Source organism: Lycium barbarum, chromosome 2 (assembly GCF_019175385.1).
Source record: "Lycium barbarum isolate Lr01 chromosome 2, ASM1917538v2, whole genome shotgun sequence".
Lineage (NCBI taxonomy): Eukaryota > Viridiplantae > Streptophyta > Magnoliopsida > Solanales > Solanaceae > Lycium > Lycium barbarum.
The window spans coordinates 119,755,632-119,783,178 of NC_083338.1; the positions used below are offsets into that span (position 1 = coordinate 119,755,632).

The following is a 27,547-nucleotide window of genomic DNA, read 5'->3' on the forward strand; positions in this document are numbered from 1 at the left end:
ATTAAAAAATTTTAAATTTTTTTTGGTGTGGAGTGAGGGGAGGGGTGCGAGGAGGAGGGGTTAGCTGATGAAAAAACAAATAAAAAATTCAAAACTTTTAAAAAAAATTGAGGGGTTGTGGGGTTGGAGAGGAGTGGGAGGAGGTGAAGGAGGCGGCTGGTGAAAAAAAAATTAAAAAAAATTCAAAAAACAATCTTTTTTGGTTGCGGGGGTGGGGGTGAGAGGAGGAGGGGGTGGCTGGTGAAAAAGGAAATAAAAAATTCAAATTTTTTAAATTTTTTTGGAGGGGTGTGGGGCAGGGCAGGGGTGGGAGGAGAAGAAAGGGGTTGGTGAGTTTTTTGAATTAAGTTGAGGTCTTTTTATATTTTGTAAAAAATTAAAAAATTTGAGAAAATATATTTTGAATTCCAATTTTTTTTAATTCTAAATTTAATTAAATTTTACTTTTAAGTGATCTCATGAGTCACCTATACTAATTTCACAATTAAAAAGTCACCTATAGCCAATGTATTCGGCCCTTTTCCGTTTGTCTTTCCCTTTTCCTTAAAGGGGAAAATTATAGTGGTAGTAAATTATACTAGGAGTAGTAAAAAGGGAAAAGAGTAGTAGACAAGAAAAGAGGAAAGAAGATCATATGACAACCAAGGAAACATGAAATGGGCGGAATTATAATCACTCCATCAATCCCATAAGATGATGATCATCCAAAACCTTTAATAAATTTTGAACTCTAACTCCACACTTTGAACAAATCGAACCCTGTTTCAATTGATTCTTGTTGATGGAGAATATGAAGTCAAATGAATCCAACACTCCTTCCTATTCCCTGGAAAAATTTCGCCTCTACGAAACACGTGCTGTATGTTACCATTTTCTCTTTATTCTTTTATTTTTGTTGAAAAAAATCCGTCTTTTTTTCCTTTCTGGAAAACCCTCTTTTTTGATTGATTGCATTTTTGGTGTTTTTACAGAGGTTTTATTTAATCTGTCTTTATTTTTTTAATTTTTTTTTAAAAAAACCCTCCTTTGAAGAAACCCCAATTCATGGTTCTTTTTTGAGTGGATTTCTCAAATGGTCACTCAATTAATAACTATTATCTCAGAAAGCCACTTTCGTTGTCGAAGGAAATTAGAATCACGAAGAAAGGTGAATTTCTGAGATAATAATTATTAGTTGAGTGACTATCTGAGAAATCAAACCCCCCTCCCCCCTTTTTTTTTTAATAGAAAAAGTCAATTGATATTGTTTTCTGATTGATTGATTGATTGCATTCGTTCTTGCAGAGGTTTTATTTAATAGGGAGTGATAGGAATAAGCAATATTTCAGAGTGTTAAAGATTGATAGAATGGAGGCTTCTGATCTTAACATAAGTGAAGACCCAGTTGTGTATCCACCACAGGAAGTGAAAAACTTACTTCAAAGGATTGCTGAAGGAAATAGAGCTACTGGGGGTTTGAATTTTGTCGCTAAAGTTTATGGCATTGCTGGTTGGTCTTTCTTTGGAACTGTCTTTGCATGTTAGAATTATGGCGTAATGCATAAATACACACCTTTAACTTGGCCTCAACTGGCAACTAACACTCGAAGAATGTACATCTAGACACCTCAACTTGTCCCCACCGTACGCTGATGTGACACATCAATTTTGGAGGTTTCTAGATGATCATTGTTGTAAGTTGGAGTATTCAGCTGGCACAGTGGAGACGAGTTGAGGTGTCTACATGTCCATTCTCAGAGTTGGAGTGCTTAGTCGCCAGTTGAGATCAAGTTTAAGTGTCTTATCATTGTATCATGCCTAGAAATATTGGACTAAACTTTTTGTATTTGATGGATTTGATTAGGTTGCATTAAATTCTTGGAGTCATATTATCTTGTATTGGTGACAAAAAGGCGCCAAATTGGATGTGTATGTGGTCATGCGATATATTGTATAGACGAGAGCCAAATCATTACAATACCTCATGTCTCAGCCCAAACTGATGTTGCTCATTCGAAAACTGAGTTAAGGTAAGTGGTTTGTTGATAAGCTTTTGCTGCATACTGTTTATATGTCTTTTGAGTTAGTGATGCAATTTCCTTTCATACTGTTTATATGACTTTTGAGTTAGTGATGGAATTTCCTTTCATATTGTTTATATGTCTTTTGAGTTAGTGATGCAATTTCCTTTCTTTTTATTGCTTACTAGCAAATGTTGAAACTTTTTTAAGTATACTCGGAAGGGTTGCGTTAAGGTGCTGTTCCTTTCTTCGATGTTTTGATTAACCAGCCATTTCAATCCAGCCACAACGTATCTGTTGGGCTTTCAACTGTGATAACTTTATTCACCATATGGCGCCAAGAAGGTGCAAAGATGTGCAAAAAGGACCATGCTCATTAATGTGTATCCATATCTTTACATTGTTCATCCTACACAAAAATGTCAAAAAATATAAACACACGTACTTTGTACTGTGCTCAGCCTCAAATTTACCCCCAGAGCATCTGGCGTAGCATAGCCTCAAGTGTACCCTAAAAGAATCTATGATTGCGTTACTTCCACTAGTTCCATATTATGCATGCAGGATCAGTTCTCCAAAAAGTTTACCTTGCGTTGTCGATCTTTTGCCCTTGTCAGCTTTCAAAACTATCCTTGACTTATTGAGCATAACTTACTGTACTACAAATAAGTTCAAGAATAAGCACCAAGTCTCCTAGGTCAAGAAAATTTACATTGCTATGTTCCTCTTAGAGATAAATCCTTAACACAACAAAGTATGCCTCTGTTGTATCCCACATCAAGGTGCTTGATCAACACCGAGTTTAAGATGTTAGTTTGGCTTATGTATTATTGTTAAGGTCCCAAATTCTGGATTGAGTCACTGGACGACTAACTGGAAAATCAGGCCCAACACGCAGGTCTAATCCCTTGTTCTTGTTCGTTGACTTGCCTATGATTGCTGAATTTTGCAATTCATTCAGGGAATTGCAGACCTGGGAACTTGTTTGAAAAAGTTCCAACTCTCTGTAACTTGATAAAATCCAATCTATTTTATTAATAACGTCAACTCTCTTATATAGAGGGTTACAATAGCAAGGATCCTAACAAATTAGAATATCAAAAGTCCTATAAAACTGAAATAACAAGAAACCTAATCCACATAGGGAAGTTTTATTTGACTAACAAAATAATTCAGAAAACATTAATCATTGTCTGTCTTATTAATTCTCTCGTCTGGAATATTGTTTCCCCACAAACGCATCAATAACAATACTCCATTCCCGGAGGAAAAAGATTGTCCTCAAGCTTGAAGTCTGGAAAAAGCAGATTTGAAATGACGCACTGTCTCCCAAGTAGAGTCCCCAACAGATAGGCCGCACCACTGAACCAGAATTTCCCAATTACCACGATTCAGACGCGATCGGAGCACAGAGCATGGGGTGGGAACAACACGTCCTTCCTGAACCGGTGGAAGAGTAGGTGGAGTTGTAGGTGCCTCACCACTTGAATGGCTTAAGAAGTGACACATGAAACACATCATGAAGTTTGCAACCTGCAGGTAGATCAAGTTGATAAGCAACAAAGCCAATGCGCTGCAAGACCGCAAAAGGACCATAATATTTTGGTGCAAGCTTGTGATAGACATGACTAGCCAGAGTTTTTTGACGATAGGGATGTTGACATAACCAGACATAAGATCCTAGATAAAATTCCACATCGCGATGTCCCTTATCATAAACAGTTTTCATCTCGTGTTGCGCCTGTTGGAGCTTAGCTCGAATATCTTGTAAGGCAACATCTCGGTCTATTAATGCTCGGTCTACCACATCAACTCGAGATGAACCAGCCTTGTAGGATTGCAACCGGGGAGGCTCGAGTCCATAAACAACTTGAAATGGAGATGCGTGAAGTGCTGAATGGTAAGAAGTGTTGTAGCAAAATTCAGCCCAGGGAATCCAATCTACCCATTTCATAGGACGATCACCCACCAAGCATCGCAAATACATCTCGATCGTGCGATTCACAACCTCAGTTTCACCGTCCGATTGTGGATGATAAGCAGATGAGAAGTTTAATTTAGTCCCACATAAATGAAAAAATTCTTTCCAGAACGTACCAGTGAAGATTACTGACAATTGATTCTGGTATACCATGCAAACGAACAATATTTTCAAAGAAAAGCCTTGCTATAGATGATGCGTTATATGGATGAGCAAGAGAAATAAAATGTGCGTATTTAGAGAATCTGTCCACAACCACCAATAACACTGTTTTACCTCCTGATTTTGACAGGCCATCAATAAATCCATTGAGATATCCGACCAGATTTGATTAGGCAGCTGTAAAGGCTGTAACAGTCCTGCTGGACTCAAATTAACAGCCTTATTATGTTGGCAAACTGAACAAGCAGCAACGTAATCCTTGATAGTTGTCTTCATAGCTGGTCAATAGAAATCCTTGCGAAAACGTTGCATGGTCTTCTGCATACCTTCATGTCTGCTATCATGAATCCCGGACAAGACAGAAGTTACCAATGGTGAGTTTGGCAAGAGATAGACCCTGTCTTTCAAAAACAACAACCCATCTCGAAACACCCAATCCGCATCCATCTCTCCCTTTTCAATTTTAGCTTGAAGTTCCTAAAGAATGATGGCTGCTTGACTTCATCCAGAAACTCCTCAAATGTCAAAACTTCCGACCGAGAAATAGCAAATAACATATCTTCAGCTTCTTCTCGCCGCGATAATGCATCTGCAACAGTATTCAATCGCCCAGCCTTGTACTCCACCTGAAAATCAAATCCCATCAACTTGCTAAGCCAATGTTGTTGAGAAGTGGTAAGACGTTGATCTAGCAAGTATTTAAGGCTGTAGTGATCCGTCTGAATTAGAAAGGCTCGACCCCATAGATGAGGCCTCTAATGTTGAACTGCCTTTGTCAAGCCTATCAATTCCCGTTCTTAAACTGCAAGTTTCAAGTTCCGGTTAGCTAGCTTACGACTGAAAAAAAGCAATTGGATGACCTTGCTGTTGAAGGATTGCTCCTATTCCAACACCCGAAGCATCACACTCAACAACAAATTCTTCGTTAAAGTTTGGCAACTGTAACACCGAGGTAGAAACTAATGCTTCAAAAGAAGCAAGGGCATCGTTGTTCCACTTAAAAGAATGCCGCTGAAGCATACTTGTTAAGGGGGCAGCAATCAAACCGTAATTCTGGATAAATCTACGGTAATATCCTGTGAATCCTAAGAAACCACACAATGCTGTTGTTGATTGTGGTTGAGGCCAATCCACCATGGCCTCGATTTTGCTAGCATCAGGTGACACACCTATGTTTGAGACTATGTGGCCCAGATAAGCTACTCGTTTTTCGCCAAAGGAACATTTGGATTTTTTAAAATAAAGGCGACGAGCTTGCAGAAACTCAAAGATGATTCATATGTGTGACAAATGATCCTTCCAAGTCCTGCTATACACAAGTATGTCATCAAAAAATACAAGCACAAACTGACGTAGATACTTCCGGAATACCTCATTCATCAATGCTTGAAAAGTAGAAGGAGCATTCGTCAATCCGAATGGCATGACAAGGAACTCGAAATGACCATGATGTGTTCTGAAAGCCGTCTTCTCAACATCTATAGAACCCATGCGGACTTGATGATAACCAGAGCGCAGATCAAGCTTGGTGGAAAAGTTTGTCCCGTGCAATTCTTCAGTAACTCCTCCGCTACTGGAATAGGGAATTTGTCTTTTACAGTTTTAGCATTTAGCTCCCTATAATCCACGCAAAAGCGCCATGTTCCATCATGTTTCCGGACTAGCAATATAGCTGACGAGAATGGAGAACGACTTGGTCGAATAATGCCTTGCTGAAGCATTTGCTCACATTGTTTCTCAATCTCATCATTCCGAAAGTGAGGGTAGCGATAGGGCCGAACCACCACTGGATTAGTTCCTGGTACTAAACATATGTGATGGTCGCAGGAACGCATAGGAGGTAGACCTACAGGTTCTTGGAAAAGGTCATTGAAATCGGCTAATACCTTCTCGAGCTCACCTTGCTTGGAATCCAGCGAAAGATGTAGGTGTGGCTGAAATAGCTGTTGTTGTCCATGTAAAATGATCTGCTTGCCCTTTCCTTGAAATCTCACGGTCAATAAGGCAAAATCCCACAGAATAGGGCCTAGTGTTTGTAGCCATTTGATACCCAGGACAATATCAAAAGCATCCATAGGAATCACATATAAATCAACACTGAAGGAATGGTTAGTTACACGCAATTGTACTGCTGTGCAAATGCCTAAACTGGAAATCTTCTCGCCATTTGCCACTGATGCATGGAGATTTCCTCAGTGTTGGATAGGCAAGTCTAAATGCTGGGCCGCCGTTGAGCTAATAAAGTTGTGTGTACTGCCCGAATCCGCTAAGCTAAGCAACAACTTTTTATCAATTAGAACTTGCAACTGCATAGTATTTGCATGTTGTTTGCCTGTGATAGCATGGAGTGAGATGGTAGGCTCTTCGCTATCCGTTGTTACGTCCTCAGATTCCCCATCCTCTATTTCTAGCCAAAATAACTTTTTGCACTGATGGCCTGTAACATAAAGATCATCACAGTTGTAGCACAACCCCTTTGCATGTCGAGCAGCCATCTCAGCGCGAGTCAACTTTTTAACAAAAGGATTAGAAGCAGTTACCGTAGCACTCGGAGTCGCTGCTGTAGCGGTCGCTTTTACACTAATGTTTGAGGTTGAACCATAACCCCTTTGTGTGCTAGAAGAAATTTGTATCTTCTTGTCAAATGCTCTTGTGAGACTTATTGCTTGTACTAAGTTAGATGGATTGTGCAATTCAACATCGAGACGAGTCAAATCAACTAAACATGCTGTAAACATATCCACTTGCTGTTCTATACGTACAGATGATGCACGAGCCAACATTTTTTGGAAGTTCCTTTGATAATTTTCAACAGAACTAGTTTGTTTCAAGTTGATCAATTCCCCTAATGGATTACTTTTCATTGGTGGACCAGAACGGAGAGTACAATATTCTTTGAAGACACCCCAAGTTAAATTGGGTTCCTCCTCTTCTAGTTGATAAACCCATAATTGCGCCTCCCCTACCATGTGAAAAGCGGCTAAACCTACTTTTTCTTGGTTGGTTGTATGCTGGTTAGCGAAGAACTTCTCACAACGGTGAAGCCAAATAAGAGGATCTTCACTTCAATCATAACTAGGAAAGTCTAATTTAGTGTATCTGGGACCTACACCTCTTTCTCCGATGTTGTCATCAGTACCAATTTTACTGTTGTTTCTTCCTCCGAGACGCACATCTAGATGTTCACTTGCATTATTGGTTCGCTGGACAGAAGTAGCACTGTTGTCTCCAACTTCAACTCCCTTTGCATGCGCCGTGGTGCGGATTAAGGCTTCATTCTGTTGCGATAGTTGCTGGAACTTGGCGTCCATCCTTGCCTATGAAGCTGCTACTTTTGCTTCGGTTTGAATTTGGGCTTCCTGTAAAAGACTTCGCAGCTTTGCTTCTACGGTATTTTCGTACATAGTTACAAGTTCTGATACCAAATTGTTAAGATCCCTAATTCTGGATCGAGTCGCTAGACGACTAACTGGAAAGTCGGGCCCAACACGCAGGTCTAAGCCCTTGTTCTTGTTCCTTGACTTGCCTATGATTGCTGATGTTTTCAATTCATTTAGGGAATTGCAGACTTGGGAACTTGTTTGAGAAAGTTCCAACTCTCTGTAACTTGATAAAATCCAATCTATTTTATTAATAACGACAACACTCTTACATAGAGGGTGACAATAGCAAGAGTCCTAACAAATTATAATAGCAAAAGTCCTATAAAATTGAAATAACAAGACTCCTGATCCACGCAGGGAAGTTTTATTTGACTAACAAAATAATTCAGAAAACATTAATCATTATCTGTCCTATTAATTCTTTCGTCTGGAATATTGTTTCCCCACAAACGCATCAATAACAATTATATTAGTGGTAATGTAAAGAAAATATTAAAATAGTGAATTTGGAAGTTAGTTTGAACAAGAATTTTACTAGTTAAACGAATTTGAATATTAAAAAGTTGTAAATACTCTTTTGCTTTCTCAAAAATAAAAATAACATAAATTGTATAGAATAATATTATTGCTTAAATAGTGTTAAATTTTTGGAATGTCCAAGATAGAAAGAGTATCATATAAATTTGTATGGAGAAAGTAATTCATTGGCCAGTTTTCTCCTCTTTCCTTTTAAAATGTTCATATTTCTATTCGGTATCTATTCCTAGTTTAGTGTTTTTAAGATTACTACTTTTGCGTCTCATACGGAAATTATGAAGAAATCATAATAGCTTCGTGTGGATTTATTTTCACTCAAATTGAAATTGTTTATGTTTATTTGCTCAAATTTTATGCCTTATGTTTGATTTACTGAACAAATTTTTGGCCCATACATTGTTTCTTGGCTGACTAAAACTTTCTACAATTGCAGGTACAAGAAGCTTTTGTCCAGTGTTGACTTGACAAAAGATTTTTTCTACAGTTACACCTATCCTATAATGCGAAGCTTGCAAAGGAATGTCTTGTCTACGGGTGAGGATGGAATGCCGTATGACAATATTTTTGTCTGGAACAGTTATCTAACACATACAATTCGATCAAGATGCAAGAACACAATGTGGACAATTGCTTTAGTTCATGGGCACTTTAAGCAGGTGTTTGATTACTTTTCCATTGCATTTTTTTTGATAACCGAGAAATGCCCAAGGGCCAGTGGTGCACGGTTCCAGATTGGGTTGGCAACGGACCCACCTCTCTTCCCTTCTCCACTTAAATACTATGCTTTTGTATGAGGCAGGGTTCGAACCCGTCATGTGTACCTAACCCGCACATCAGGTGTTGCCCTCTCACCACTAGACCAAAGCTCTAGGGGTAAAAATCAAGACTTACTTTTCCATTACATTGGTTGTTGTTTTGTCTGCTAATACCTCTAGTTACAAGCATATTGGATAAATTTCTCAAGCTTAAAATAGTCATTGATACCTCTGGTTACAAGCACTTCGATTCATTATTCAAGCTTAAAGTACTCTCTACGCCTCCTGCTTCTTGCTGCATCTGTGTTTTTTTCCCTTATGATTTCCCTATGCGATCTTGCTGCAGTTTCTTGTTTGCAGAGCCAGTGGCTGATCTACTCTATGGTCTATGGGAGCTTGGGCACCCATTGCTTTTAGAGCCAAACACTATTAGTTACATAAGAGAGCTAGTAATCCATATAAATACATTAACTGAGCACCCAGTCTCAATAGCAATTTTCAGATTAAAAATAGTTGAGCACCCACCATTTAAAAATTCTGGATCCGCCATTGTGCAGAGCACATAAGTTGGTCCTTTTTGAAGGACAAATCAGCACATTTTATCTTTTGCATTTCTCGTACAATATACATGGATAAAAGCTGCCTCAGATTACATTGAGATGGAAATGAGAATCAAAGATTATGGTATATTTACTGACTATTTTTCTTTCGAAGCTTTGGTGGACAAAGTTACTTGATACCTCTTACCATTTTCAAAAAAAGAGTTACTTGGTACCTGAGTTAACCAATACCTGTGCTGGTGGGCGATAGCAGGTACCTCGTGGAATTAGTCGAGGTGGGACATTGCGGTTATAAAAAAAATAAAAATACAATGGCATGGCCAGCTTGTGTAGTTTCCCCTGCAATTACTATCATATAAGAAAAGCCAATTATTATGACAAACCCTAGGATAAGGAGATGATTCAATTTTTGGTAGGTTTTGGCAGATTAGGTCTACCAAAGGAAGCATGCGCGCCCTCCTCCCCTCTCCGCCCCCCGCCCCCCAACCCAACCAAAAAAAAAAAAAAAACTATTACAAATACTGTACCGTGCATTCTTTGTTTATCAGAAAAAAAATACAAAGGAATTAGTATGGAAAATTCATACCCATAGGCTATGTTGCTCGTACTCTTCAAAAATACTGACGGGTGCGTGTCAGACACTCCAAAAGTAGTGCATTTTTGGAGAATCCAACACCGGTGCGGCAACAAAAGTGAAGAGTCCGCGCAACTTAGCCCATAGGATAACTTTTTTTTTTCTTGTTCTTTCACAGTTGAAATCTCAAGTAGTATATGTACTTAAATTGTCTTCATGCCAACAGTCTGATTCTTCATGTACAAACAAGTAGATGAGTTTGGTACGTATAATTTTTGTGTTTAATCCATTTTTAAGTGGTCATTGTGACAAGGACATAGCCATGAGACAAATCCATTCCCTTATAAAAACTCTTCTGAAGAAATACTTCTGGAATATTAAGTCCAAATCATGAAGTTGTTGAAATGAGGTTTTGACCAGTTGACTTGAGCTGTCTTTGAAAATGAGACTCTCTAGCTGCGCTTTTCACGCTTATAGCTTGGTATCTTCTTCTTCAATTTTCTATTTTTATATGTGTTGTAATATATCCCTTTGACAAGAGTACTGCAGACCAGTTGATGAATTGCTCGGTTACCTAATATCTAATCTTTGCTTGCAGACTAGGCTATCAATATTTGGAAAAGACTTTAGTGTTTCTCTGATTTCTAGACGTTCTCGGCATTTTGCGGGAACACGGTAGGCACTGCCCTTCTTATTTTTTATTTTCTCTTGTAATATGCAGAAGCTTTTCTTTTGTTTGCCAGCTTGCTAAAATTGACTAACTGTACAAACTAAGAATTCGTAAAAAGTAAACTTATCTTTTCTCCACATTGGTAGAATAAAACTGACACAGAAGACAATAACTTGTCTTGGAGAAGTTAAGTGAACGAGGTCAATTTGTTGTTTACTTTTCTGTTTATCTTCTGTTCCTAGTGGGTTTTCCTACTGCAAGTTACTCATACCTTATTACTTTTTTTGTCCCACTTTGTGTGACACAATTACGGTTTGGAGAGTCAAAGGAGTTTTTCTTGGACCGCGATTTTTATATAAAAAAGTGAGACCAAATTAATTAGAACCCAATTCTTACTAAGTTTTAATTTTTTCTTTTAATAACTTTTTAGTGTCTAATTCAATGTTATACCATGATTTTTTCATTTGCCTTTTACATATTTTGAATAGTTAACTATTGTAACTTATAGTACATGTTATGTAGTCTCTAAATATGTAACTTTTTATTTCAAAAAAACTCGAAGATTCTATGTCCGAATAGTTTAACCCTCGTACTCCGAATTGTGTCACATAAAGTGGGGCGGTGGGTATATTAAGGTAATTTATGCTGGTTTAATGTTTATAAGAGCATAACTATATGTGCTTATGGCTAACAAGTTTTCACGTGTCTAGACTCTAGAAAACAGAGGTTAGAATGTTATGTCAGAGTGGCTTAAATCGTGATGCATCAAATTGTAGGATGTGTTAAGACCTGAGCTAATTACTCTTCCTTCTTGATTTAATAAGTAACATGCTCACGATATTTGTTCTATGCATTGGTTGTGATAAGAGGTTTTTGATGTCAAGTTATAGGAGTTCCACTTTCAGCAAGGTGGATACTGTTAAATTGCATGTTTATTTTTCTTGTGGCTCAAAATTTAAATTAATATATCGTCCATGCTTTAGTTTTGGTATCAGCTTCTCTTTTCAGTTTCTCTTTTCATGTGTATGAGTGTATAATGATGCGTATATTAGATCTTATAACCTATATTTGCTTGGATCATTCTGTGTTTAATTGATATCTAGAGGGGAGCTTCTGTGAAGCGTTGTTGGGTTTCCTGTGTTATTTGAGATTATGGAATGGTCAATCATCAATTCCTTGTGAGAGTTTATCGCAATTATTCAAGAATTGAAAAATATAATTAATACATGATATAACACATAAGATCAAGGAAAAAATCGTTCTTCCTAAACGCTGAACCATTGGCCCTACTTGTTCGGCTGCATGCATCCGTAAGTAACTTAGTGCAACATGGAAAATGTCATTGAGAGGAATCAGCATAATCAAAGATAGATTCAGCAAACAAAAGAAAGATCAGGCGATAAAGAATAAAGAAAGAAAGCTATGGGGAAAGATCCCAGAGAGGGTGTTTGGATCGGCTTATTTTAAGTGCTTATTGGCTTTTAAGCTCTTTTCTACTTTTTGTGGTGTTTGGGAAAGATAAAAAGTGCTTATAAGCACCTGCTTTTAGGCCAAAAAAATACAAAAATAAGCCAAAAGCCAAAAGCCAAAAGCCAAAAGCCAAAAGCCAAAAGCCAAAAGTTGGGTATTCCCAACTTATGGCTTTTAGCTTTTAGCTTATAAGGTACTTTTAAAAAGCCAATCCAAGCACCCTCAGACCTGGTTCACAGTTCCGTATAATTAATGGTGTAACCCTGTAACTGAACACAATATTCTATTGGCACTCCACTATGGATCAATGTATTTACTTGGTGATGTAGGTTGATGATATAATTAGCATGGATAGTGCTCACAAGGGGTTGGCTAAATTGAGTCATCTAGTTCCATACTTCCAAACCAAGAACTTGGTAGATTCTGTACTTTTTGGGGATTAAAGTTGCCTAGTCCACATCATACATTGTTATTTTACCGCGGAAGGGTGCTCTTAACATGCTCTAGAATATAAAGATGACCATTGCAGGTCCGATGACACTGTTATGAATTCGAATGTTAATCTTCTTTCAGGTCAGGAGGGGCCTCAGAGTGAGGTTTGTAGGTTGGTTTGAAAGTTGAACTATCTCAGAATTACTTGATTTGGTATTGGCTTTTTGATGAGTGTTGTAAGTGACTTTCTAGACTCAGTCTAATAGTCATTGAGATGCAAGTGAGCCACGTATTTCATTATGTAAAATCTGTTCTAGGAAAAGTATTACTGCATAGGATATGAACTGTTTGTTGGGTACATAGATGCTAAGTTGGCAGGATCATCATTTGATTGATGTGCTACTTCCAAAAATAGTATTCTAGTTGGAGGTAATTTGATGTTAAGGAAAAGCAAGATCTGAAACATAGTTTCAGATATAGTGAAAAGCAGAATAACAAGTCATGGCAGTGCAACTTGTAAACTTACGTGGATCAAACCTTTAATCAAAGGAATGAAGGAGAGATTAGTGGAATCTGTGCCTAAAACCAATTTGCACTTCATATTGCATCAAACATACTATTTCATGATAGGGCCACACACAAACTGATAGTCACTCTGTCAGAGAAAAGAGGCGAAGTTTGTGAAGTCCAGTGATCAACTTGCGAGTTCGAAACCCGCTTTGATTGACTTGAGCCTTGGGGTGCTCCCTTTCAAGGTCTCAAGTTCGAAACCCGCTGGGTGCAAACAATTTCTGAGGGCCATCGGACTGGGGAAACCCTGAATTACCCGTGGTGCACTTTCGGGAAACTCCTTGCCGAGGGCCTGTGCACCCCCGGGATTAGTCGGGGCTCAAAGAGACTCGGACACCCAGCGCTAATCAAAAAAAAAAAAGTCCCTCTCTGATCTCTGAACTAGTTACATATGTAGCAAGCTTGGTGTATACAACTTGTATGCAGTAGTTTGCGGGGAGTGATAGATTATTAAGTACAAATAGAGTAAAGTATCGCTAATTATACGCTATTTAATATAGAGTTGATGTCCCACCTCGATGAATATAGCGATGTACGCTCTAAGACATGCGTATAAAAGGATTCAAGAGTAAGACATTAGTCTTCGCGCATTTCCTCACTTCCTTCTCCCCTTTTTTTGATTTCTCAAAAATGGTAATTTGAAAATTAAAAAGAAGAACAAGTGTGTAATAGCACTTCCGTGCATTCTGCTCTTGTATAGATTGTGCCACGTTCAAAGTAGCATTCTGTGAAAAGACTCATATGAGGATCTGCATCAATGAACCATTTGAGCGCTTGACGTCGTCTGTAGCTGTGCATGGACGTATGACATTGCGCGTATAATATATATACATGCAAGAGAAGATCCTAGTATATTTTTCTATTTAAATTGTATTTGAGCATCATTCATCTTTTCCCTTTGTTCTTAGCTTGTGTCTCCCTAAGAACTTGCTACCTTGCCATTGTATGCCCGACTTGGTTTTCATATGTGTTCGCACAAATACTACCATATTTTAAGCCTCAATCTAAAATATATGTTCTATTTTCATGAAGCAAATCTTCAATTTCATTATGCTGCATCTCTTTATTTTTCGTTATGTTTGCTAAGTTCAGGGAAGGACCAAAAGGGGGAGAACAACAACCCACGTTAGCATATGTCCTTGCTTGGATTGTTGAAATATTTGGGAAGTTCTAAATTGAACTGTGGGTTCTTGCTATGTATCGTCCACTTGGATTTGACCAAATTTTGGCATCGCTTTTCTGCTAGGCTAGCTAGTATCACTCATATACATGCTTTTATTGTTGTCTGGAAATCCGCTTACCATCGAATACTATAAAGTCCCCAAAGAATTAAAAAAAACAGAGATGAGGTATATATTTCGTCTAAATCCGTGATTTGAAGTTAAAAAGAGATAGGATATCCTAGAGATGATGGAACTGTAGATCATGGATATGTTAAGGTCTTTGATTGCGGAACAGAAAGATGTACTAAATTCTGTATTACAATCGTGGGTGTGGTTTCACGATGGAACACCATTTGCTAGCTGTTTTAATATTTACACCTCAAGAAGAAAAAAGGATGGAGAATAACTAGATGCTATCTTTGTGAAGAAAATCTGGAATCAGTTAGTCACCTTTTTATTCATTGCAAGGTGGCTAAGCAATGCTGGGAGCTCTTCCTAAATCTGTGTCGTGTAGTCTGGGTAATGCCTGCAGATGTTAGAAGTCTACTGGAAGTTGGAACAGGCAGAACATTACAATCCAAAAACAGTTTTGGAGGACTATCCGTTTGTGTATTTTCTGGACCTTTTGGAATGAGAGAAATAGTGCTTGCTTTGAGAACCAGAAGCACCATATTTCTAGAGTCAAGAACATGTGTCTTCAAAATCTGTTTTTCTGGTGTGAGAGGAATCTGCTAGCCAATATGGATCAGTATATGGATTTTGGGATTCACTTGGAAACTCTGTAACTTGATCTTATTGTAGGGATAGGTGTTTCTGTACTTTTGTGTACCTTCTTGGTACTTTTTATTAATAAAACTTTTACCTTATTAAAAAAAGAAAAAAAAAGAAAAAAAAAAAAAGAAAGTGAAGTGAATGTGGTGGTAGTCATATGCTGTTCTCCCCTTTAGTTATCCTTTTTCTGTAGCCTGAGTTCCCATTCTTGGCATTATAATTCATCTAATTTAGTTTTTCATTTCATGTATCATTAGACTCTGCTTGCATGGAAAACAAGATGATGTTTTATGGAATGGGTAGAAGAAATACGAGAGGTCCTCCTTTTGTCATCTTTTACTTGGAAACCTATCTGGAACCATAAGGCTCTTCTTGGAGTTGAATTCTTTGTCGTCACTGCAGGACTTGAGGCCTTTTTTTTTTTTTGAAACTGGTAACTATTGTGTGTGTATATATATATATATATATATATATATAAAAGTGGGGTTGAGGCCATTTTGACTCGAGACAATCTCCAGAAGAGGGGTAGAAAGTTTGCTGAAAAATGTATTTCTGTGGCTAAATGTCAGTCTGTCAATCCTTATCTACTGGACTGCCAAGTTACTGCTATTTTTGGCGCATGTTTTTCTCTACTTTGGCTTTCAATGGGTACACATTCTCTAATACATGCTTGCATAAACTCTTGATATAAAGTTAGGCTGATTGGTCATACTTTCGAATTCATTATGCCGACCCCAGGGAGACCTTGAAGGAAAGAGAGTGGATATTTCAAGGATTTTTTGTAGTTCCAAACTGAAATTTTGTGATATCTAAGACAACTCCTTTTACAGTTAAAGAAGTCTGTGCAGAGGGGATTGCAGATGTTATGAAGTCTGTTTTCTTATCAAACCTTGAACACTGTTGTATCTTTGTTCTTTCTAGATGGTTCATGCTTTTGGTAAATTGGAGGTTGTCTCATTTTCACTTGCTTGGTGACATTTTATTACAGAGCTCCTATGCATCCATCCAAAAAGAAAAAGAAAAAAACAATAATAATAATAATAAAAAATAAAAAATATATAAATAGAAATAAAGCAAAGAAACTTTTTTGACTTCTTTGTTGGGTCTATTCATATTCATGATTTTTGGCTGATCAGAGATTGGCTACATATGCTAAGAGGTTTGTAGTTGGCTGGTTGTTCAAAAGTAAAGGACAAGTTTTTAGTAGTCTTATCAGGCACCGTGTAGCTTAAATTCTTTCTAGGGTCCGTCCTAAGAGTGTTATGGGAGTATGGAAAGCTAGCCCATTTTTTATTTATATTTCTTTGAAAAAGCTTAGTCTTACTAGATAACGGTCACACTTCTATTGTTCTCAAGTAGGAAAGCTGAATAACTGAATTTGCCTGTTAATGTGCGAATTGGCACTTCTGTGATCTTTCTTGAGTATCTAAAGTATCTCATCGCAAAAGCCTTACCAGTGAATATCTGCAGTTACTTGAAAAGGGGAGTTAATGATCATGGAAGAGTGGCAAATGATGTTGAAACTGAACAAATTGTACTAGACGAAGAAGCTGGCTCATGCAAAGGAAAAATGAGCTCTGTTGTTCAAATGAGGGGCTCAATTCCTCTTTTCTGGTCACAAGAAGCCTCAAGATTCAGCCCAAAACCAGATATAATCTGTAAGAGCAACTAAATTCTTCTACCTGATTGTTACTAGAAAATTTCAAAGGTGGAGTCATGTGTACTTCCATTCTGACTGGAATGAGCTTGCTTGTCTCCTTTCCGACACAAGTACAAAGATATGATCCTACTTATGAAGCAACGAGAATGCATTTTGAAGATCTTGCAAGGAGATATGGAAACCCAATAATCATACTTAATCTGATCAAGGTTTGTGCAAAAGAATCTGGTGGCCTCCAGAAAATTTACATTGTGTTTGCTTTTAAGTTGATCAGACTAACTTTGGTTTGTCCAACTCTTGGGCACTATTTGTTTCGATGGTTGTAGTCTTTTAATTCCAGCATCCAATATTTGCCTTTCAAAATTTTCTTTAATTCTGTCATTTATGAATTCAATGACTGCAGACAGTTGAGAAAAGGCCACGAGAAATGATGCTGAGGCGTGAGTTTGCCAATGCAGTTGGGTACCTCAATCAGATACTTTCTGAAGAAAATCACCTAAAATTCATACATTGGGATTTTCACAAGTTTGCAAAAAGGTGTAGATTATTTTCCCCTGATTATCCTAATAAGTTAATCTTTTAAGTCTTCTTTTGCTAATTTCTTCCTTTTTTCCCGTGTTAAGCAAGTCTGCAAATGTATTAGCAGTTCTGGGTGGCGTGGCGAGTGAAGCACTTTATTTAACTGGGTTTTACTACAGTGGAAAGCCAGTGGTTGTTAAGAGGCGGGCAACACAACTCAGCCGTACAAGCACTGCGAGGTATTTTTATGCATCTATTGACGTGTGTTTGAACAATTGATTATCATAATTGCTAGGCATATAATGAGTTACTCTGAGTCTAAATTTGTTGGTACTGAACTTACAAATGCAAAGGCGATGCTAGTTAGTTATACATCATTTAAACTCAATTCTTACTCTATGCTATGCTACTCATTTTGTTCTTAGGTCTCTGTTTCTCGCCTCTATAAGTGTTTTCCGCCCTTCCATGAAGTTGACGATAAGGATGTTCTGAAGCTTGTGTACTCTTTTCCCCACTCTTCTTTCTTCTCTCTCTCTCTTTCTTTTCTCATATGTCTGTTTCACTACTGTTGCTTCTCAGAGTGCTGCAAATAGAAAAGAGAAGAGTACAAATTGACGGGAAAGGAATTTAATATTGAAATTGGATTACCTCTCTATATGTGAACCAGTCTGTATCGAAGAGTAAAATGTCTGTTCCTTCTTTCTTCCATTCAAATATTGTCTAGTGATAACTGTTTATTTGCAGAAGTTAGGTACCTATTGTAAATCATCAACTTATCATTTAAACAATATAGCTGAAGGAAGTCTTAAGGTCTGAATAAGATAAGATGTAGCACCAGAAGAGGAGAAGGGGGGGGGGGGGGGGGGGTAGAATGGGCAAAAATAGGAGGAGCTAGAGAAAAATAAGAGATGTCAATTTCAGAAATGATTGTTGATCAAGTCAACTTATAGTTAAGTTTTTAAATAAAGTATACGAGGATTTTATTTGTATGATAGTGTTCTAAAATAAAGGCAGTGCAATAAAATAAAATGATGAGAGGAGAGGAAATGAGAAGTAGATAGTACACTTTCTCCAATTAGGGAGGCAAAGGATTCTATTCATAGAAAACCTTGCCACCACTCTAACCAATAGAAATTGTTGGTTTGTACAATTGGTGTTGACAAGATTCCCATCTTGGTGATATGACAGCCGCATGCAATTTGCTTTATAACAACCCCCCCCCCCCCCCCCCCCCCCCCGCCTCCCTCCCCGTGTGGATATCTATTAATAGAGGATGTGTCTTGTTAAAATTTGCTAAAAATACAAGAAATCCTAATAAAAGAGAAAGAGTACACATATCTTGTTTGTAATACACATTTCTAACTGCCTCAGTAAAAACCTTACCAAGGAAAACCCAATGCGACAGAATCTTGGTGAAGGGAAAAAGATTACATCGTGTGTTTTACTCCCCCTAATGTAAACATCACTTAATGTCTCGGAGACGACTCCCAATCTTGTATATCTTCTTTTGAGGTTGACAATGCCTTTAGTGAATTTACATTCAGATCTCCTATCAGGTACTATTTCTTTTTTGGAGTGAATGAGTTGCTAAGGAGAGTTATCCTTGTGAATTTCTTCTGGATCACGGACATTTAACTGCATTGAGGCACAATTGATTTATGACTAGATATAACTGATTCATGGTGTTTCGTGCAGGGATTCTTCTCTTAGAGATTTGAGGGCAAATTCAGGAGAGCTCTCAAGGATTGGAAGCAACAATGAAATCCTGAACTTGCTAATCAAACAAGAAAGAGAGGCTGATAATAGTCAACAAATTGGCAAAGATAGTGATGAGAAGGCAGCACCGAGTTTTCAAAGTGGAGTGCTCCGGACCAACTGCATTGATTGCTTGGACCGAACAAATGTCGCCCAGTATGCTTATGGTCTTGAAGCTTTAGGTCACCAACTCCATGCTATGGGCTTGACTGATAGACCTAAACTGGATGCTGACAGTAGCATTGCTGCTGCTCTCATGGATATGTACCAGGGTATGGGAGATGCTCTTGCTCAACAATATGGTGGCTCTGCTGCTCACAACACTGTATGGTCACTGATTTTACTGTCCGACTAATAAACCAATTTCTCTTAATGTTTTTTGAATAAATGTTGATTCCTAGAAATTGCTTGAGCCGAGGGTCTATTGGAAACAGCCTCTCTACCTTCACAAGGTAGGGGTAAGGCTGCGTATACACCACCCTCCCCAGACCCCACTTGTGGTATTACACTGGGTATGTTGTTGATTCCTGGAAATTGTTCATATTGTTGAATACTTATTTTGGTTAAACTAGGTGTTTCCAGAGAGGCAGGGCAAGTGGAAAGCTACAACTCAGTCGAGGGAATTCCTCAAGTCTATCAAACGATATTACAGCAATGCATATACAGATGGTGAAAAGCAAGATGCAATTAACTTGTAAATTCATCCCCTAAACTTTTACCTGCCATGTAAATTTCCTTGTTATGATGCATGCATCTAGGTGGCTAAGAATTTCCCAATCTGAAGTGGAATTCTCGATATATGGGTTTCTGTTGCATTTTTGGTGGAAAATTTTGATGCTGAACAATTTTGTCACTTTATTTTTAATTCATTTCCAGATTCTTGGGATATTTCCAACCTCAGGAAGGGAAACCTGCACTTTGGGAGCTGGATTCTGACTATTATCTTCATGTGTCTGGCATAGGAGACGATCTCATCCCAGAGTATGGTTACTTTATTGCAAATTTTAGTGCTCGTAAAATATCTATGGTAGATTCTGTCTATTTAAGTTGTTGTCCTAAGACCGTTTAGATTGGCTACTTTTGGGTAGAGATCAAATCAAAACCAATTTTTTTAGGTAATTTGAATTTTCTCTGTCAGGTATATTCCTCTTTTCCAGTTTGTCCTTTCTATTTTATGTTGGGTGTCTGAAAATTTCCTCCATTTGATAAAGGAATTTTTTTAACTTGACTATTAAGTATTAAATGTTATTCAATATCCTACCATTGAAAAGGTACCATTTCCAATAAAGAAAATTCAAACTTTATCAAGAGACGACTTTCTTCATGAGATAAACTGGTATTAAAATAAAATAAAACTTGAATTTTCAACTTAATGCTCTTGCCCATCAAACTATGATATACTTAACTTGGGATGGAGCAGTAGAACAAAAAGTATGTCTTTCTTTTGTCGCGCTAAGAGCATGATGAGTTGTGACTACTGAGATGCTGCACTCAAATTAGTAACCTCTACGGAAGTAAAAAGGGTAAGGATTCTTTTGATGCACATGTGGACTCTTTCCTGTCAAGCTACAAATTCGTTTGCAATAACATGAATGGGATTCTTGAATAAACAGATTTTTCCTGAAGTGGCTCAGGCCCTGGTTTTGTCAACTGTGTATTTGTAAATAAGGAAAGAATCAAGAAGAAAATTCTCTTCTTACACATGCTTGTCTACTTACTAATAGATGCTCTTAATTCATGGCACAGTTTGTCATTTGGTAGCAGTGCTGTTGGACAAGGATCCAAACTAGCCCCTGTTCCAGCAATCAAGGAGGATTTCTTGCGCATGAAGTTGACATCGTTTGACAAGTTGCTTGAAAGAACATGCTGCAATATTAAGAATGTACGGCTCTGTAGTGAAACTGATCAAAAATCAGGGAATTCTGGAGTGGCACCTGATGCTGCGTAAGTGTGAACTATAGTTTAGTGTATATTTTGGTTTGACGTTCCATTTTCAATGTTTTAGTTTTCTGTAGTTTTCATGTACGTGCGTAGAGAATTATAATCACGGCTTCTGTCTTTGGACATTAAAATCTTGAGTTATAACTAACATGACATCTGTCAAAAATGTCTGGAAATGAGAACTGGCAACAACATTTGACTTTGTTTTCTCCTTCATGCTCATTATATTGAAAAATTTCTGAGTCTTAAATGTTGAGATGCCTTCAGGGTTGATTCTTAATTTTGTTTTATCTCATTTCTTTGAGTTGAGATGAAGGGATGGGCTGACATGGTAAGAACAAAGAAATGAGGTTTACCTTTTTTCTTTTTCTCCGTCTTGCTTTGGCTGCCTCAGTTTGTTTTTCTTCTCTCTCTCTCTCTCTCTCTCTCTCTTTTCTTCCTTCAAATTTTAGCTGTAATGTTAGTAAATAATTTTGTATAGTCAGTAACGAGACGAACTTACAAGGTAGTTAAATATTTTTATTTTTGAAATTAGGTAGTTATATAGTTTTGCATTTAGGCTGAATTGAACAATTCTCTTAATTCCTTAATCTACTTAGGAACCATCAAACTTTACGAGGTTATCAATTAACACACATCAATTCTTATTTTGTCTCACTAACCCCTTGAACTGATACCTTTCCATTAGTTGGTTACTTCCATTTAATTTAATACTTCTGCTAAAAATATTATTTTAATGCTTATATTTTACTTAGAACATTTTTGTTGAAATGTCAGTACATACTCTTACGGGGATTTGAAGCATTAGTTTGAATAAGCATTAGATTCTAAAGTTTGTAATGTTGTTCGTTTCAATAGTCTAAGAGATCCCTAGCTACGACAACACCTACTAATTGTTTTGGGCCGTAATGGTTGTTAAATATTCTCTTAAACTGTCCTTATTTAAAAAAAAAAAAATCTCTTAAACCATTGAAGCTAATAAACAAAATCCTGTTAAAAACTGTGGAGGACTTAATGCTTATTCAAATGGTTATAGAAGACACTTTTATATTTTGTTTGAGCCCTGAGAAAGGAGATTATATGAGAAATGGAAAAAGAAAGTGTCTGCATAGAATGGAACGAGACAAATGGAAAAAGAAAAAGGTCAGGAAGTGCCTGCATAGAGCCTAGAGGGTATATTTTATTTTTATTCTGTATTCCCTTTTTGTTTTGTTCTTTTAGTCAAATGGTTAGTTTTGAATAATGGTATAACAAGAGAAATAAATTGTAGAATCAATTCATGCACTAATGATTAGTATCAGCAACAACAACAACATACCCAGTGTAATCCCACAAGTGGGGTCTGGGGAATGTTGTTGTTGATAACTATCATTAGTGCATGAATTGATACTACAATTTTAAAAGACAAAGTACTTTAATTTTTTCAAAGATCAGAAATTGACAACATCTTATTGATATTAGAGTTAAAATAAAAACTGTTACAGTTCTCATACAAAATATAAAAAAAATAAATGGTAATTTTGTCTTAGATGTTCAACTTATGAAAGAACGTTACTTTCTATATTTAGTAACTCTAATTCCAACATCACACATGGCATGTTTAAGATAACAAGTTCAACGGAAATTTTGGTACATTATACACATCTTTAGTTTAAGGCCATAATCCACAAGGTTCTAAAGGTCTCCCTTTCTTATAATTTGTCCGAATGAAGGGAGTAGCACAAATGGTCGAGTGAGGAAAAAATACTCAATGAGCTTACTGTATGATAAAATGAATAATGCCTTTCTCTCTCGATATATGTTCAAATAAGTGATATCCTATTTCTTATCCTTTTAGTTTTCTACTTCTTCCCTTTGTTTACTATCCTTTCTCTACTAACATGATGACAATGCTAGCTGTTGAGAAGGAGATTTGAGAAGAACAATTTCAAACTTACTGCCTTTTAAATTTTATTGACTGCTATTTTATGTGATATATTGTTAGTTTTGTCTTTACTGATTATGAATTATGACATATAAGTGAGAAATGCATGTCTATTCTGTTTGAAAACCTAAGTAAAGTTCTGATAAACATTTATTTTATACTTAGACCAAGAGAAAATGATTAGGCATAGAGCGTGAGATAGGGCGGGTGTCAGTACTTATTTGTCAGTACTTATAACTAAATAAAACAGAGAAGCACTATTCAAAGAGTATATCAAGTTTATAGGCTCCTAAACAGCTCCTCTTCATCTGAATAATTCAATATGAAAGCTTTGAGTTCTCGAACTCACTCTTGCCACTTTTTGTTTGAGATTTTTAAGATTGTTTTCGTGTATTTTGATAAAACTAGTTTATTTTTATTTTTGCGTTCAGTATATTGATTCTTTTCTCTGTAGTGTAAATTTTGCAATATGTGACCTGAAAGTTTTCTTTAGCTGATAATTTTGATTCTTTTTGCAGTGAAATACAGCTTAAGAGCCCGAATTGGCTTTTTGGACAAAGGAAGTATGATGATAGTAATTCTGCATCACATGCAGTTTCGAATGGGGCTTCAAACGGTGAGAACGAAGTGGATGGTCTTGGTGATCTTAGCTGGATTTCTGGTGTTCCTGATTTGAATCAAGAAGATATCTTTGAAAGGTATTTTACCCTCATAAACTTTTCTTGTAGCTTGCCCGTCCATTCTGTTTTGTTTTTCTCCTTTTCTTGTTGCAAAAGCACGTGTTGATAAAGGTGCAGAAGTCTAGAGGCTTTCTTTTTAAAACGTATTTACTGTTCATAACAGAATGAAATATGATCAACTGTACGGTTCATCACCAGCTGTATGTGTAATGCCATAGCAAATTATAGTTATACCATTTCACAATAATTGATTAGACCGCCTTTGAAATGATGATGGTGCAATAGCTTGGTGATGACTCTAATATATGGTCACTTGGGTAATATAAACTTTATTGTTTGTGTTTAAGCAGATGTTTAACTAGCTTATCTGGAAATATAACAGCATTCATTAGGTGGTTTACCTCAGTGTTATCAAAGGCGCGCTTTAAGCGCGCTTAAGCCCTGAAGCGAGGCTCAAAACATGTTGAGCGCTTCGCCTCGCTTTATGTGCGTTTCAGTGTCGTCATCAAGGATCTAAGACATACGTTTCCTTGCCAATGAGCCTCTCTGGAGGAGATGACACTAATTGATTGATATTTCACTTTATCGTAATAATTTTACAATTTCTTTGTCCATATATTTGTTATTCATGCTTATTATTATTAATCTTGGACTAAACATATATATATTTGTATTTTTGCACCATTGCGCTTTTTTGCATTAAAGCCCATGCTTTATTTGCGCTTCGCGCTTAAAGCCCCAGCTGACCTTAGAGCTTTTTTGCGCTTTTCGCTTTTGATAACACTGGTTTACCTATTTGTTTTAGTATGTTGTAGAGAAACTGAACTGAATTGCTGTTTGATTTTTCATTATATAAGTCAGCGCTAGTGCCCTACCTCTAGTATACTGTATACAAGAGGGGTCACCTTCAAAGGTTACCTTATTTAAAGAAGAAATAATATTTGACAAATTGAATGGTTAGGGGGTTCAGTAGTGAGCCTTAATTGGCCCGCTCTATAACTTCCCTCAGAGTGGTCTTCACCTTATCCGAGGAGCTTTAGTTTAAGAAAAACTTCTTTTGCTCTTTTTTTTTTTTTTTTTTTTTTTCATCACTTCATTGTAGTTGTTAAATCTCTCCGTAGCATAGGTGGATGGAGGATTTGAAGTTTATGGGCTTGTTCAGCGACCTCTAGTTAAAATACAATAATAATTGTGTTCACCGTCGAATACAACAACATACCCAGTGAAATCCCACAAAGTGGGGTCTGGGGAGGGTAGAGCGTACGTAAATCTTACCTCTCTACCTTAAGAGGCAGAGAGGCGGTTTACGATAGACCATCGGCACAAGGACAAATAGTGCAAAGCAATATGGAAAAGAATTAATGGGTGCGAATAAACCATGGCACAATACTATACAACTATGAATAAAGCAGTCTGAAAGAAAGCAGTAACTACCACATTAAGCGATAAACGACCTACAAGCAACCATGGATAGTAGCAAAAATCGAAGGACAAGAAACTACAAGAGTAACGGTACTCCTAGTATGAAAAGGCTAAGCGGGACACCGCTCAACGACCTACTAACCTTCTACTCTAATCTGTGTCCTCCATAACCTCCTATCTGAGGCCATGTCCTCGGTAAGCTGGAACAGCGTCATGTCCTGTCTAATCACCTTTTCCCAATACTTAGTGGGTTCACCATCAAATATTTACAGATATTTAGTGGATTTCGTAATACAGGGCTTGGGCAAAAGCTTATGGGTTCATGTGAACCCATAGGTTACACTGTAGATTTTCCCTGTACTGCAATCTAAGGATTAGTTAATGCTGAACTTTTTTTTTTGGGGTTAATGTCTAATTATGCTTAAAACAATTAGTTTCCTTGGACATGGTTGTATCCCCACCAATATATATAATATTCTAAAATGAGGAAAGGAAAGGGAGCTGGTGGTATTCCTCATTTTTCCTTCATTTGTCCCTCATAAAGAACCTGATTTCACTGGGTATGTTGTTATTGTTGGTTCCTTTCAAGGGACTGTATGTACAAAATGCTTTCCCTGTGCACTCTTCCATTTCAGTTTATTCTTGCTTACTGCTTTAATCCTCTTCTAGATACCTTACAATGACGGCAGCAAATGAAGCTAATGGCTGGTATGGTGGTTCATTGCTCGGTGATCAAGATGAAAGCAGTGAAATCTACCGACATTATGCAGAACTTATCCAGGTACAGATACGTTCAACTTTTATACTCTCTGTAATTATGCTTTGCTATATTGTGATCTGTGGAGCTGGTTAAGTCGCTCAAGTGTTTCAAATTTTCTGAAAATAAACTAGATTGATCCTTATAATGATGGAGCACTTTCAATTATATTCAGGACTCACGTAAGCATGGGGCTGAAAGTTTAGTTATTGCAAATTTCAATAATAAGTGACTTATGGCTTTGAGGGAACTTTTAGACCAAGATCCATTTCAAAAATTGTCTTTCGGCTTGCAATGAGCAGTTTTCCTCCTTTATAAATGTCTTTGTTAAGTACTCCCTCTGTTTCAATTTGTTTGGTTGTCTGGTTTTGACTTGCCATGGAGTTTAAGAAAGTAAAGAAGACTTTTGAATCGGTCTTATTAAACATGCCATGTAAAAAGCTGGAATTAAATAGTTGCCAAAAAGGTAAGAGACATTCTTCTTAAACGGATTAAAAAGGAAAGTAAGACGAACAAATTGAAACGGAGGGAGTACCTGGTTTTATGTTATGGAAAAGTGGGTGTCTTTGGATTTTCCTTACTCAGAATGATATTATATTGAACAAGCAGGGCCCTGCAATGGAACCTTTCGAACATGATTGTGAGAATGAAAAGTATTACACCGAACTTCTCCTGAAAGGCTCAGTTGATGCAATGGACGATGCAGCTATTGAAGCAGAGATGGAATCTGCTTTCAAGGCGTATGACCAAATTGGTGCAGATCTTGGGATTTTCCCAAAGTCATGTAAGGCATTGGCTGCTGATCCAAGCCAACTAACGAGATGGCTGGTTGGTGAAGACAAGCTGCCCAACGTATGAAAAAAAAAATACACAGATATGTTGCCATGTATGCATTTCCCCATGTTCATATATTTTGTCGTAATATTTGAGCAACTGTTTTTGAACATTTTAATTTTAACAGATAAAAGAGAGATTGGTTGTGAGCAGCAGGTTTTACTGCTGAAAAGCATGCTGCTCCTGAACAGTTGTATTTTGCATGAAGAAATGTGATAATCAATTTATTCATGTAGGTTCTTCACTTCATAGTTCATACTAAACTAATTTGTGGCTTCTTAATTACTGCCAAATATTATAAGAAGAGATTGCAGCGATTTAAGTAATTGTCTTTTCGTTTTCTTTAAGAAGCACAACTTGGTCTTCCCTTTCTTTTCTCATTAGTTTCTAATTAGATATCAATATTGATGTGAGAATTATTTTATATCTTCGCGTCGTTTCTTACGGAATGAGAATAAGTCTTATGCATTAGGTGCAAAAAATATTTACGGTTGATTTTTCGTATACTAGGGGTGTATATGGATCGGGTTGATTCAGATTTTTTAAACACCAAACCAAACCAATTGCGTCGGGTTTTAAAATTTATACACTAAACCAAATCAATAAAATTCGGGTTTTTAAACCTCGGGTTTTCTCGGGTTGTTCGGTTTTCTCGGATTTTTCGGGTTTTTTTTCGGAATAGTCTTGATACAAAACATATAACTTTTACTTTAAATATTTCTTTAGTCCTAGTAAGATACAATTATATAATTAAGGTGTTTCTTAAGAAATAACACAAAATGTGAGAGGAGTGATGACATTATATTAAAATATTCAACAAAAGCTAATATAATCAGTTAAAATAAATATTGCTACTTAACAAGTCATAAAAGAAAATGACTATAATCTAAAAATACTAAATCATGCTAAAATAAGTATTAATTATATGACAAAGAAAAAAACTTAAGTTATGTATTTTTACTCTCTAAAACAATTATGCCAAACTAAAGAATAGATATCCAACATTATTGTCATTCTAGTGGTAAAT

General features: G+C 36.9%; 1 protein-coding gene across 1 annotated transcript; it reads left to right on the plus strand.

Moving 5' to 3' along the window:
• The first annotated feature begins 549 nt into the window (after positions 1-549).
• Positions 550-26,764, plus strand: LOC132626934 (phosphatidylinositol-3-phosphatase SAC1). Its single transcript, XM_060341973.1, has 16 exons — positions 550-859; positions 1,285-1,489; positions 1,844-2,009; positions 8,497-8,719; positions 10,551-10,627; positions 16,499-16,686; positions 16,800-16,897; positions 17,092-17,225; positions 17,312-17,446; positions 18,903-19,287; positions 19,535-19,656; positions 19,839-19,943; positions 20,709-20,906; positions 23,346-23,525; positions 25,599-25,710; positions 26,296-26,764. The coding sequence occupies exons 1-16, from the start codon at positions 782-784 to the stop codon at positions 26,542-26,544; spliced, it is 2,655 nt and encodes an 884-aa protein (XP_060197956.1). The 5' UTR covers positions 550-781; the 3' UTR covers positions 26,545-26,764.
• Positions 26,765-27,547: the final 783 nt, after the last annotated feature.